Source organism: Orcinus orca, chromosome 11 (assembly GCF_937001465.1).
Source record: "Orcinus orca chromosome 11, mOrcOrc1.1, whole genome shotgun sequence".
Taxonomy (NCBI): domain Eukaryota; kingdom Metazoa; phylum Chordata; class Mammalia; order Artiodactyla; family Delphinidae; genus Orcinus; species Orcinus orca.
The window spans coordinates 86,850,382-86,865,285 of NC_064569.1; the positions used below are offsets into that span (position 1 = coordinate 86,850,382).

Sequence of the window (14,904 nt, forward strand, 5' to 3'; positions counted from 1 at the left end):
CAAGGTGGGTCATAAAACCAGGGAGGAGAAAGTGAGGCTACAGAAGGAGAAGAATGAAACCGGCATGCAAGGAGGAGCAGAAAAGAGGGACTGGGTCCTACTTTTCCAGTTTCTGGTTGCAACTGCACGGCCAGCTACATTTCCTCTTCTGGGAACTTCGAAGAAATTCCCCCTTTGTGCTTAAGCGAACAGGTGGGTTTCTGTTACTTATACCCATTCTGTCATTCTCTTAACTAAGAGAAAAACAACCAAATAAAGAAGCAACGTCCCAGTTCAGTTCAGTTCATGGCAATTTATTTAATTTAAAAATAAAAACAGAAACAAAAACAAAAAACAAATCAGTTTCCAATGAAAATACAAACACTTTGGGTGGTTATCCAGCTTTTTTTTTTCCCCTGTAGGCTGTCCTGGGCTCAAACCAATCAAATGAATGAAAACCAATTTTGACTGGAGACATAAAGCATGTTGCACCGTTTAAATTACACCAATATATTATTATAATACCTTTGAAATGCCTTTCAGACCAATAAATAAAAAAAGACAAATTCAAATAAAAAAGTCAACTTTTTATTACCAAAAAAAAATAGAAATTAAATAAAAGTCACAACACGGATTAAAAAAAATGTGCAGTCAAGTTTCTCTCTCTCTTTTTTTTTTTCTTCTAGGAATGATACCATGCCAGTAAATCCCTACAGAACATTTCCAGTTTGGCAATAAGCAGTCAGTCATTCACATTTGTACTCAAGACCGCAGGCGTGGCCAACACTCACCAGAGTCTCACCCTGAAAGATGCACCTTGTCATCTGCAGAAGCAGCACCTTGTAACAGGGATGGAAATTCAGAGAGTACTTGGCATTTTCATTTTGCCTGGGGTCTTGAAGCACTTCCTGAAAACTGATCATGCCTTGAAATTTACCTGTAACAAGAAGTATAAGTCTACTCCTTTGGCAGATGTGTAAACTAAGACACTGAAAGGCCCACAGAGGCAAGGAAAGGACCAGGAGAGCTGACCTTGAATCTCCTGCTTGGTCCACCAGGTCATCAAAGTGTCTCTCACTTGTAATTCCATGGAAATGAATCAAGCATAATTTCCTTGGCTGGGATTGGCTGGAAGGGATGATAGGACTTAATCAGGAAGCAAGGGAGCTGCTTTGAGGGCCTGTCCCTCTATTCCAAGTTTTTCCTTAAAAGGACAGAGTCAGCATCACATCCAGAATCAGAGGATGTTAGCAGAATGTCAGAACTAGGCAAGGCCTGAGAGACCAGCTAATCTACCCCTCCAGCCCTCACTGAAGGGAAAACTCAGCCCCGGAGATACTGCAGGTGCCTAAGGCCACCAGCACACCAGGATTAAACTCAGGGTCTCTTCCTCTGAGTGGAGGACTGTCTTTACCACAATCCACTGTCTGGTTCTACTGACAAAAGAGAACATACATGTGTTTTGGGGGTGGGGGTAGAATGACGTTCCTTAATAGTGTCATTTTTACTTGAAGATTGTAAGGATGGAAAATACCAAACAGACACAATCACTTGGGCAAGAGGAAAATACACCAACCAGTAGGTAGGTGTTATACCTAAGTCATACTGACAGCTACCAACCAGGCTGGCTGCCATGCATGAGGGACCAGCAGTGTGGCAGTGCAGGCTGTCCAGAAAAGGTTGCGTAAAATGAGACAAGGAGGGAGCTTTAGAGATTGCAGAATGCCCTCCGCGCACCCACACGCCCCATACACAGTTTGCTAGCTACGGAATTTTTTTCCCTTTGAACCTATCTTGGAGTTCAGGAAGGAGGTGGAATTGAATGAAGGGAAACTGGAAAGCTTCCCATATTACACTACTCAGCTCAACCCGAAGGGACGCACAAGCCAAAGCCCCAGAGCTGGTGACAAGGGGAGAAATGGAGCCATCTCCTTAGGGAAAAGGGCAGTTTCATTCTAATCAATGTTCTTAGTACCTGAAGGTGAATGCCTTCTCTTCTCCCCATGAACTATTATCTGTTGGTTTTCCCCAAAATACCCCCAAGACTAGTTCTCCTTAAATGTCTAGCTGGCTTTCAGAAGTCAGCCATCCTGAAACAAAAGTTTCAATTAGCTGGGGCCAGCAGAACCTGAAGTTGTCCCAAACTCCCAAATAAGACCATTAATTCCAAACTCGGTATCTGAAGATGCCCCACTGTGGGCGTGACATCTGATCACCTGTAATCCGGGTGTCTAGAAGTTACACTATGTTAGCTATGTTACTTTTCAAGCTAAGAGTCCTGTCACACCTCTTTTCTGCCTCCTCCAGAACCATCTGGAGGACTTCCAGGGAAGTGTTCCCTCTCCGCTCTGCTTCCTCCCAACCCACTCTGCTCTTGAAGCACCTTATTCATCTGAGTGGCTGGAACGCTCCCCCTAAAGCCTAGGAGTTCTAGGCAGGTAGGACACAGAATACCTAGATTCGTACGGGGAAACACCTTCCGCCTGACTTACCTTTCCTCATCCAAATACCCCACCTACACACTAACTCCCTAGAAGGAAACTCGCCTACCTCTGAGGATTCTACCCTTAGTGGATGGGGAAACCGTTTGCTACGAGTAAACAAGGTTAATGGTTGAGCGAGTTACTCCTTTGGGGACTATGGACGATATCACATCCAATTCAAAACATTCACACAGGTCAGAACCCACAAGGCAGCATTCCAGTTAATATTGAGATGTTAAAGAAATTGACAAGTTGTCCCCTTGCTGGTGTGGATCAACTTCCACTCATCTGCAAAAGATCACAGAGGGTTCCAAGCTCTGTTATACACCATAGTTTTGACCTCTGACACCACCTCTTTTTCCCTGTCTACCCTTGGAGGTTGTGCTGAAGAGCCAGGAAGACACCAGGAAAGAAGAGGCAGACAACAGAAAGCCAAAAAATCACCATGGGCTGGCTCTAAGTCCTTAGCAGTGTTCAGAGCACTCTCTCTCTGACCAAGGCCCTGTCTTCCATTCGAGGCAGAGTAGCAAATTAACAAATGCCATACCAGTGGCATGAAAGAGATAACATAGATCCCATGGGATCTACACTAGCACTCCCAGGGCTTAGCCAGGTCAAGGATGGCAACTATACGGCAAGAGTGCTACTGCACCCCTTCCCATCCCCATGGCAGCCATTACTATTCAATCACAGCACTCCTTCCCACTGTCTGGGCTACTCAAACCAGCACACCCAGCAGCCCCTATCCATCGATTACCGATTCAAGCTCAGATGAAATCTACGTGCCCACCCCCTGCAGGCAGACCAAGCCTGCTAAGGCAAGGAGAGAAGGAGCGAGCTCTGAGTTCACTCAGAGCAGATGGCCCCAGTCTGTCTTGCCCTCCTCCAGAAGCACGTGGACGGCTTCTAGGGAAACGTTTCCTCTCCCATATGCTCCCTCCCCACCCCCTAAGTGCTGGCCAACACCACCTCCCCTGGACTCTAGGAGGTGCCGTAAAGCAAATGCCAATGAGGATCCCACTTCTGACTGGCAGTTGGCAGGACTGGCCAAGAGCCCACTTCTCCCTCATACGCACTGGCTCAAGGCTGCAAATTTGGCCAAAGCAAGACAGCACCGATCCTTTTTCAGTCTGTTGTCATGGCCAGCAAAGAGGTAACCAGCTCTGTCCACAGCCCAGTCACCACTCCCACTCCTCCCTTGTACCCACCCCGACCCACCCCTGCACCCTGGGGAGCTAGTTGAGTTTGTTACAGATCTCCAGCGCTTTCTTGTAGACCTGAGTCACATCGTCCATGTCCGTGAGGAGGGAGAAGCTGCTGTCTCCCAGCCGGTTCCAGTACCGCTTCAGGTACTGGGGCCGGGGCCGGTTCTGGAGCCCCTCAAAGTCCTGGATCTGGAGGAAGTTTTCGGCAGAGACGCAGCTGCGGATGCGCTGGCGGGCAGGGCGATTCTCCTGCAAGTCGAGCAAGTCGAAGGAGTCGCTGGACAGGACGCTGTCGTCGCTGATGACGCTGGAAGGCCGGCTGTAGCTCCGGGAGAGGCCCTCGGCAGGGATGCCGGGCTCCAGCAAGGATTCCAGTGTGGGCATTTCGGGGCTGGCCAGGGCCGGGTCCATGGTGCCCTCTGAGTACTTGCTGCTGTGTTTCAAGATGCCCTTCCTGTGGCAGGAGAGGCTGTGGGACGTCACCCTGGCCGGATCCGGGGGGCTCGGGGAGGGGATGCCGCCACCCAGCCCATCGTTACTGTCCAGCAGCTCCGAAGACTCGCTGCGTTCCGGGGACGAGTAGTAACCCGATTCTCTCTGCTGGGTCTTTTTCAAGATGCCTTTCTTGGGCATCGTGGCCGACTGTTTGGGGCTGAGTTTAGCGGGCACCTCCGCCTCGGGGGCGCTTGGCAGGGGCACGGCAGTCCGGCACAAGTCCTGCTCCAGCTTGAAAGCGGGGGGTAAGGCGGGGCTGACGACGCCTTCGATGAAGCCGGTGCTGTGAGAGCGATGCTCGCTGTTGCTCCGCTTCTTCAGGATCCCTTTGGGCCGCTTGGAGCTCACCTTGGATGGGCTCTCAGGCACCGAGTCCTGGCCGGACTGAGCAAAGTCGTTCTCCTTCTTGGACTTCTTCAGCGACCGCTGCCGCTCCAGCATGACCTCGGGGGCCCCGGGTTTGGCCAAGCCCTTAATTTTGGCTTCGGCCTCAGCCTGTAGCCCTGTGGAACGGTGGTGCCAGTCGATAATGCGGGCCAAGAGTGGGGACTCGGCGCTGCGAAGGGCATCGCAGTCGCAGACGCTGCTCTTGTAGCCCCAGTTCACCCACCAGTGGTTGGCAATGTCCTCGATGGTGGCCCGGCGGTCGGGGTTCACCATCAACATCCACCGAATGAGGCCTCGGGCATCTGTGGGACAAGAAGCAGAAGGAACGGTACATTTTACGGGAGTTTTGGGCTTTCCAAAGCTGACGCTCTGGGGGCGCAAAGGAGACACACTCATTTGAGGAAAATGCCAAATGGAGCCCTGGTGCAGCCACGCCATGGAGCAGGAAGCCGTAGCCTTCCAGACTGTCCATCAGAAAGCGTCATCAGGACTCAGAGCCACAGGCCAGTGGGCTATCAGAGCCCGGCATGTTTCTCCACGCTACTGACGGAATGTCAGACTGCTGACTTTCCGTCAACTCAGATCTGTATAAAATGGGGAAGGCCAGGTAACCAGGAAAGAATCCAGACCTGACCCCAAGCAGGGCCCCACCATTCCTTTGGTGGATATCATTTTACTAAATGGGAAAACAGGTATAGATTACCATGGCTTTTAGTCCTCCAAAGTTAGGTTTATATAAACACACAGCACTCAGGTCACCAGGAAAATGTGTCAGCACAAAAAGGAAATTTAGGGCTGAGACGGCAAGGAAAAGGCTTCTCATCAGAGAGGGAGAGACAGAGAAGGATGGAGAGGTGTTCACACCTGGCACGCCTGGGCCTTGAGAGGGGGCCGTCCCCAAGGCTGGCCTGACTCGGGCCTTGGCCGGGCTCTGAATCCCACACCCAAGTGCTCACCTCCTGTCCCTCTCTGACATAAGCCATAGCCTACCAAGCTGTCAGATCAGGGAGCTGATCTCTATCTGCTATCCGTTTATGGCCTGTCTGAAAAACTCCATTTGTCAATTTCTGCTGCCAAAGAGGGGAAAGCCCCAAAGGGATGTTGAGGAGGCCACAGGAACCAACAGACTCTCACAGCTTATAAATCGCCTTTTAAGATCAAACCGTGCTCCCCAAATGGGGGTTGAATTATATCCTGGGAAGGCGCCACCTCCCCTCAGCTACTTATGTAGCTAATGAGTAGCTGGCCGGGACCTGGCGATGGAGCCAGGGGTGAGCTGCAGCCCTGAAAAGTAACAGGATGTTCATTCATTCAGTCAATAAATATTTTCTGAACCCCTGTAGTGTACCAGAAACTGTGTTGACACAAGTTAGCTGGTCAGGCAAAAAGGCTGCCATAGATTTCACCCTGAATTTTCTAAAAACAAACAAACAAACAAAAATACTCGGGTTAGCTTATTGAAAAAATGTACAGATATAGATATCTGCATATCTATACCTGTTTATACATATAAAATACTCAGTGCTCATTATTCACAGATTCTGTATTTGTAAATTCGCCTACTCATTAAAATGTATTTGGAACCCCCAAATCAATACTCAAGGTGCTTTCCACGAACTGGCAAAAAATGTGAATTACCCCCCCACACACAATGCGCATGTGTGTTCCCAGCTGAAGCAGAACCAGGTGACAAGGCACTGCCTTCTTGTTTCTGCTCTCATGCCGTAAGCAAGTGTCCTTTTCACAGTCCGTTTAGTTCATGCTTTTCACATATTTGCACTTTTTATTGGTGATTTCACTGTTTAAAATGGCCCCCAAGCGTGGTGCTGAAGTGCTATCTGGGGATTCTAAGGCCAAGAAGGCAGTGATGTACCTTACGGAGAAAACATATGAGCCAGATAAGCCTCATTCAGGCATGAGTTAAAGTGCTGTTGGCCGTAAGTTCGATGTTCATAAATCAACAATATATTTTAAATGAGGCGTCTTTAAACAGAAATATACATAAAACAAGGATATGGATTGATCAGTTGACAAAAACGTTGTGACCAGAGGCTCCCAGGAGTCGAGCCCTGTATTTCCCTATGAGTAGTGCTTCAGTATTCACAAACTCAGCGTTCATAGCAATGTTATAGGACACAACTGCAGCAAATAATGAGAATCAACCGTGTGTGTGTGTGTACACATGTAGGATGCGCGGACTGCAATATACGAAGTGTCTGTTAACCACATTCCAAATATGGCCACCTGTACACACCCCTTCTGCACTCAAACAATGCTCTCCCATCAAGAGATGGAGCTTATGGCCTTGGTCGCTTTGACCAATAGAACGTGGCAGAAGTGACATCATCTGGCTTCCAAGCAGACGTTAAGAAGGCCTGGCAGCTGCTTCTTCCTCCATCTTCGAGCCCTGAGCTGCTATGTAAGAAGTCCACGCTCCTTCCTAGAGAGAGAGGCCTGGGGAGGCAGCTCATGGGGAGAGAGCCCACACAGAGGGGCCCCGAGGTGTCCCCACAATCGGCCCCAACTCCAGCTACCATCTGATTGCAACTGTAGGAGAAACCCAAGGCAGGCCAGAAAAGCTCTAACCAATCCAGGGAATCAAGAGATAACGGCTAATAGATGTTGGTTAAACTGCTGAGTTTGTTTGGGTGTGGGAGCGGGATGGGATAGACTTGCTCTGTGGCAACAGGTCATGAAACAGCACCCATGCGCCACACCCCCCGGCCAGGGCAAGGTGTGCAGAAGAGCAGCTGCCACCCTTAGAGTCTACTGAGGGGGTCTCATGTCTACGTGGACTGGAAGGGACTTCACGTAATACCTTTTCCAAAATGTGGATTTACAGTGGAGAAACAGAATCTAAACAGGGTAAGGGCCTTGCCCAAGTTCACACAGCAAGCAAACAGGACTCCTGGCCAGCAGAGTAGAACAACTGTTCTGGAAATATCACAGCGGGAAGGTTTGGGGAAAGCGGCCTAATAAGCCAGCTCTGCCGGAAGGCAAAGATCTGGGGAAAAGAAAGAGGAAAAGCGGGAGTCTTCTTACAGACATGGACACAAAAGCAGAAAGCGTGAGCTGGCCTCGCCCGGCTTAGCCGCCGACCCTCCGTGGGCACACACCTGAGGGCTGCGTGGGCTCCCGGTACTCTCCGCTGCTGATCTGCCGAATGAGGTTTTTGTGATCGAAACCATCGAAGGGCATCGTTCCATACACGAGAGTGTAAAGCAACACGCCCAGGGCCCAGCTGTCCACCTGGAGCAGAGAGACAAGACATATAGGAGCTGGGAAGTAGATTCCCTTCCAAACCATTAGCATCACAGACCATGAGCAGCCACCCTCAGTGACCCCAGGAATGGAATTTAGCACCTGGCAGACAGGTTCCCACCACAGCCTGACACCTGATACGCAGTGCACCTGGGGCCTGTTTCAGAGCCTGACTTTTTCGTTGCAAACTGAGACCAACGGTTCCAACCCATAGAAGAACTTTCTTGAATAGACGATATTCTTTGATCCTCACTATAATTTTGTGAAACAGGTAGGGCCCCGGATTATTTTCAGCCCTATTTGGCAGATGAGAATACTGAGGCCAAAGGAAGTTAAATGGTTTCTCCAGAGGCCCCTCCCCATCCCAGTGATGGAGGTAAGACTGGAATATGGGGTTCTTGACTCCTAACCCAGGAATCCTGCACCTTCTTCAAATGGATCAGGGGTTGCAAACGCAAATGCTTACAAGAGCCAGGCAGACAACAAACATAAACAAAGAAAGAGAGATGATGGGGTACCACGTGGAGTGTTGGTTTGAAGACAAACTGTAGAGGGCATTCACCCATCTTACACAGGCAGCCTCCTCTGGCTAGATGCTGTCACATAGTAATATAGGCCCAGCACTGCTAGATCCTTTGTTTTTTCAAGAGAAGTCAGAAAACAGAGTTTTATGCGAAATCTCCCATTTATTAAATGTTCAATTTTTTTTTTTAGAAAGATGGCCAAATAAAGCACTCTTGCTGGCCAGATCACAGGCTGCCAGCATGTAACCTCAGAAACGGATCATGGAGGATCAAAGCAGCATTCATTATCTGTGATAAATTTACAGTGTCAGGTTTCTGCAATGTTGTAAATTGGACCTTAGGCTCCTCCCTTACATTCTTGTTTTGGAAAGACTTTCTCCTTACTGCAAGTGATGGAGGCTCTTGGCATCCATCTCTTTACCCTCTAGCCCTGCCCCAAACACTCTCAAACAGATAAATCCTTGGAAGGAAACATTTCAACCCACTGAATGGCTGCTACTTAAGGTATCCTGAGTGGATGAATCTCTCTATAAATAGAACTATCTCTTTAAAAGTGAATACTCAGTCACAACTCACCCATTTTCAAAATGATATTTTCACATACCTGTGTCTTACAGTGGCCCTGAAAGCTTTAGGCACACAGAGAAAATGTATTTCTCATGAATCAGAAGATGCAATTAAAATGTATTTCCTTGATCAGAAATACATGCTGTCAAAGATACACGCAAAAAGGTTCGCTGCAGAGTGAGGCTGTTTGCTTTCTGTTTTGCTTGTCTTATTACAATAGGGAACAACTGAAAACAATCTAACACTAGGGAAGTGATTAAATAAATTACAGTATATTCATACAATAAAACATCATGTCATCGTTAAAAACCATGTTTTCAGTAGTAACAAATTCAGAAAAGTCACAATTTTAAGTTAGCAATAAAAGGAGAGATGTACACCTATAACAGTGACCTCAATTGTTTGAAATACAAGATCTACACTGGAAAAAAAAGCCTAAGAAGTCACATAAATATTACGTGGTTATCTCTTGTGGGGAGATCGCAGGCAACTTTATTTTCCCTTTTAGGCTGTTCTGGATTTTTCTCCCAGGTGTGTATATTATGGCTTTTATAATCATATAAGGAAACGGTTTTTTGTTTGCTTGCTTTTATGTTTGTTTGGTTTTTTTAAGTATTCCTAGCTTCAGTTCTTTTCTCCTCTCCAGCCCCCCACCGTACACACCAGGCAAGCTGCTCACCTCTGGCCCTCGGTAAGGCCTCCCGTTGACAATTTCGGGAGAGGCATAGAGTGGGCTCCCACAGAACGTTTGCAAGAACTTGTCCTTCTGGTACAGGTTGGAAAGCCCAAAGTCGGCAATCTACAAAGAGGAGCAAGACCCAGGGAGCCTGTTAGCGTTACAGTCAGCGTCTGCATCGGCTCAGCTCACACCACAAGGACCAAAGCAGCGGAGGCGCCCCTGCGTGGCTCTGCCAGCTGGGTCACCCTTTTCTTTTTTTTTTTTTACTTTATTATTTTTTATTTTTTTTAAACATCTTTATTGGGGTATAATTGCTTTACAATGGTGTGTTAGTTTCTGCTTTATAACAAAGTGAATCATATACATATGTTCCCATATCTCTTCCCTCTTGCGTCTCCCTCCCACCCTCCCTATCCCACCCCTCCAGGCGGTCACAAAGCACCGAGCTGATCTCCCTGTGCTATGCGGCTGCTTCCCACTAGCTATCTACCTTATGTTTGGTAGCGTATATATGTCCATGCCTCTCTCTCGCTTTGTCACAGCTCACCCTTCCCCCTCCCCATATCCTCAAGTCCATTCTCTAGTAGGTCTGTGTCTTTATTCCTGTCTCACCCCTAGGTTCTTCATGACATTTTTTTTTTCTTAAATTCCATATATATGTGTTAGCATACGGTATTTGTCTTTCTCTTTCTGACTTACTTCACTCTGTATGACAGACTCTAGGTCTATCCACCTCATTACAAATAGCTCAATTTCGTTTCTTTTTATGGCTGAGTAATATTCCATTGTATATATGTGCCACATCTTCTTTATCCATTCACCCGATGATGGGCACTTAGGTTGTTTCCATCTCCGGGCTATTGTAAATAGAGCTGCAATGAACATTTTGGTACATGACTCTTTTTGAATTATGGTTTTCTCTGGGTATATGCCCAGTAGTGGGATTGCTGGGTCATATGGTAGTTCTATTTGTAGTTTTTTAAGGAATCTCCATACTGTTCTCCATAGCTTTTGCACAGCAAAGGAAACCATAAACAAGACCAAAAGACAACCCTCAGAATGGGAAAAAATATTTGCAAATGAAGCAACTGACAAAGGATTAATTTCCAAAATTTACAAGCAGCTGGGTCACCCTTTTCTCTGCAGCCCTGAGCTTTCATGAAAGGACCAGTTGGCATAACTGGGCCAGTGATTCCCGACTGCAGTCCCTGGCACCCACTGCATGCTCTGTTACTTAAAATCACTCCTTGCAAGGACTCTATTTTCATGTCAGTGTAGACTTGTCCTGAGAAATACCCACAGAATCACATGCTCGATGTTTCTGATGAATACTACAGTGTGTAACTATTAATCTGAGACCCGTCCGTCTGTGGCCTACCTAAAGTCTCACTGCCTTCCTCCACAGTGGTGTACGTACCTACCTGTGCACTGGACATCACCACCTTTTATAGACCTATGCACCAATCAGAACTGTATTCTGCCCACCTTGGGACCCTAGATGAAATGGACCCACAGCACCGGGTTCTGAGTCATCACATTGCAGCCCAAACTCTGCCACTAGCCATCTGTGTGACATGGAGCAGGTCCCTTAGCTACTCTGAGCCTCAGTTTACCACCAGAAAATGGAAACCCATGATCCCTATCCTCTTCTGGATCACAGGATTATTGTGAGAATGATTAAAAAAAAAAAGAATTAATCCAGGTGAACGAAAAAGTGCCTTGAAACTTTGTCTACAAGTTCCAGGCAAATGTTTTCCCTAACCTTGCTTCTCTTGTGTCATGCACCCCTTGGAATCACTCTCTTCTCCTTTGGCTTCTTGAAGTGTTTTACTATCCTTTATGGCAGCGCTCTTCTGTGTGTGTGTGCACCTATTCATATATACGTATAATGTATATATGTTACATGTATATACGTATTATCACATATATATGTATAATGTATATATTATACATGTACATATCATCACATATATCACATACATTCATATAATATATATTACATATGTACTTACATATGTATGTACATATGTATATACAAATATATATATTATATGTATATAAATTCACCTTGCCTACTAGGCTGAGTCCCCCGAGGCAGGTGGCAGGTTCCACATCTGCCCCTCATCTCTGTAACATCCACTGCTTAGCACCTGCCCTCACCCAAGAAACACCTGTCACCAGAATAGGCATTATATTTTGAAAAGCACAAGACAATTAGTAGATAATACAAAATAATAATAGTAAACTTAGTTACCACTTACAGAACAACCTCCAATTATCAGGCATGGTTCTAAGCACCTTACACTCTCTAATCTAATCCTATCTAAAATCCCATTCACACAACCATGTGAATGTATTTCATGCCACTGACATGGTACATTTAAAAGTGGTTAAAATGGTAAATTTTATGTTATGGATATTCTATCATAATTTTTTAAAGACCCACTTAACAGATGAGAAAACTGAGGTTTAGGAAAATTAGGTTATTCGTCTCAGGAGAGCTACCTAGCAAGCAACAATGTAAACCGAGTGTCTCTAAAGGTTCAAACCACTGCCCAGCGCTGCCCCTGGGTAATCTGCAACTCTCACCCAATCTAAGCCAGCCTTCCACGCTGAGCCTCTGCAGACTTCTGCCCTTCCCCAAACTGATTTCCACTTGAAGCTTATAAATAGGATGAGTGATTCACACACAGCCCAGCTGAGGCTCTGTTTTGAAGGCAGCGCCCAGAAGAAGGCTACTTTGTAAAAGTCACCCCTGAATGAACGGAATGGCACTGAAAGCAGCTGGCGCACAACCGCCCTCAGAAAACGCAGTCTCGGGGCTCAGCTTGCACTTAATTGCCCTGAATTCCACTTTCTTATCAAGGACCCTGACTGGCTTGCAGGAAGTTGGTTGCAAGCTTTATGAAGTGTGCCCTGTCAATCAGGACAGGAAGGGACCAGCTGCAGCCCTGGAACATCCCGAGAAGTCGGCTAAGGCAGGACACAGCACTGTGAACGTCGGCGGCATCTGGGGCACTGCATGAGCTTCCAAACACAGGCGCACACGCACACACACACGTGAGAGGCACCCGCCACCACCACGTGCAAAACCCCCCACACACACCAGGAGTGCTCGAGTCCGGGCATCCCTGCTTTCTTTGTAGCCCTTCTGAGAAGTGTGTTTATGTTACGGCCCACTCCCATCCTCACAGACTAATGTTTATCAGCCTCTCCCAGTTAAACTGTCATTGTTGCTGACATAAGATTAATAGAAATCTAGATTAGTCCCTGTTCTTGGCACTTCAGTGGAAAAGAAATATTAACACACACACACACACACACACACACACACACAGTTCTCCATCCTTGAGCCACTTAAACTTGGGCTGCAGCTCTAAGATTCCACGCCGTATGGAGCTTATATCAACTATAAGACGGGAAATGGCCACTGTATAAAACTTCTCAAAGCCTCAATTTCCCATCTGTAAAATGGAGGTAGGAATAGTATCCAGCCCCACGGTGTCACAGTGAAAATTAAATGATGTAAAGTATGTGCCAATTACTATTTTAAGCATTTTACAAAGTTGGAGCTCAAATACATGTCCCACCTTTAAATCCACCTGGGTAGCTTTATTAGCTTCACGATACTCAAAACAATACTGGTTTTCCATTGGAGGTAATTATGTAAGGTTTCTTTTTCAAATACACATGATTTCTTAACTGAATTGCACTAAATAAAAGTATTAAAGTGAAATAGCACAGAAGATACTAGGAAAAGGCAAAATCCATGAAGAGAACAAAAGAAAAGACATTTGGGAAATTTGGGAAATAATGATTTTAAACATAATAAAACAAAAAGGAATCCCAGAAATGGTTCCAACCTGGAAGAGTCGTAAGCGGTGAACTAATCCTGCCCCTCGCTCTGTAAGTGAAGCAACTGAAGGTTACAGGACTTAAGAAGCTCCGCTGGGCTTCCCTGGTGGCGCAGTGGTTGAGAGTCCGCCTGCCGATGCAGGGGACACGGGTTCGTGCCCCGGTCTGGGAGGATCCCGCATGCCGCGGAGCGGCTGGGCCCGTGAGCCATGGCCGCTGAGCGTGCGCGTCCGGAGCCTGTGCTCCGCGACGGGAGGGGCCGCAGCAGTGAGAGGCCCGCGTACCGCAAAAAAAAAAAAAAAAAAAAAAGAAGCTCCGCTGAAGGTCACAGACAGAACAGCTACGTGAACATTGGGTTCTGTACGATTCTCTGTAACAGAACATCAGTTGTGTATCGAGGGTGACTCCACCAACGAGGCATCCAGCTTTGCTTTCAAAGTTGTATTTTGCCGACACGCTGGTAACCTTTGGAGAAAGGTAACCACTTTGCTGGTGATGGGCTGTTGCCCTGCCCCGTTCAGAACCACCCTCTATCCACACACTGGGCTATTCAGTTCAGCCTGGACTCTGAAAAGGATATCAACACTCATGTCCTTAATTTCTAGAGTTTTTGTTGTTTTCAAACCTTTCTACAGGTGTGCCCTGCTGGATGAAAATCAGAGTTATACAAAGTGGGAAGTGATTATTCACATTTCAAAAGAATTAACCTCACTACAACATGGATGAACTTTGAAGACATTATGCTAAGTGAAACAAACCAGACACAAACCGATAAATATTACAGAATTCCATTTATGTGAGGTACTTAGTGGAGTCAAGTTCATCAAGACAGAAGGTAGAAGGGCGGTTGCCAGGGGCTGGGGGAGGGGGGAACGGGGAGTTAGTGGTGAATGGGCACAGAGTGTCTGGTTGGGAAGATGCAAAAGTTCTGCAGATTCATGGTGGTGATGGTTGCACAACAATGTGAACGTACTTAATGCCACTGGACCGAAAACCTAAAAATGGTAAGCTTTACGTTACATATATTTTACCACCATTTTTTTAAAAGGGGGTTAACCTCGGATCACTGTGACTAATCCCCGCGAGCTCACCCAGTGAAAAAGGAAGGATCAGTTTGCTGATGACTAACCACTGGGAAAGGATGCTGATGTGGATGATAATAAAAGCAACGGTCTGACAGTCATTTGCAGTGTCTGACAGGAATTGCACTGCACAGATCAGAGGTTGTGGAGCCAGAAGCACCTGGGGCTAACCCTGGACTTGGCACTGCTAGATCATGGGTGGGAACTGCCACCAATTTCCTCGTCGGCAAAATGGGAATAATAATAGAACCCACCTCTAAAGCTGTTCTGAGGATTGAAGACATGCACGTAAAGCCCCTGGAAGAGCCCTGGTACTGGCTGACTCTATAAACTACAGCCGTTAGGATAATGATGGTGGTTTGGTCTACTTAACAATTGTTTGCGCAG

General features: G+C 46.8%; 1 protein-coding gene across 4 annotated transcripts in view; it reads right to left on the bottom strand.

The window, feature by feature from the left end:
* Positions 1 to 277: 277 nt before the first annotated feature.
* Positions 278 to 14,904, bottom strand: part of NUAK1 (NUAK family kinase 1) — a 68,857-nt gene continuing 54,230 nt past the window's right edge. For 3 of the 4 annotated variants that reach the window (XM_004269426.3, XM_033427568.2, XM_033427569.2), the window contains exons 5-7: positions 9,581 to 9,700; positions 7,666 to 7,798; positions 278 to 4,851 (exon numbers count right to left, since the gene is read on the bottom strand). In XM_004269426.3, the coding sequence (XP_004269474.1) occupies positions 3,698 to 4,851; positions 7,666 to 7,798; positions 9,581 to 9,700 (1,407 nt within the window). In that variant the 3' untranslated portion in view covers positions 278 to 3,697. The remainder of the gene's footprint in view (positions 4,852 to 7,665; positions 7,799 to 9,580; positions 9,701 to 14,904) is intronic. The other variant, XM_033427567.2, reaches the window with a different exon arrangement.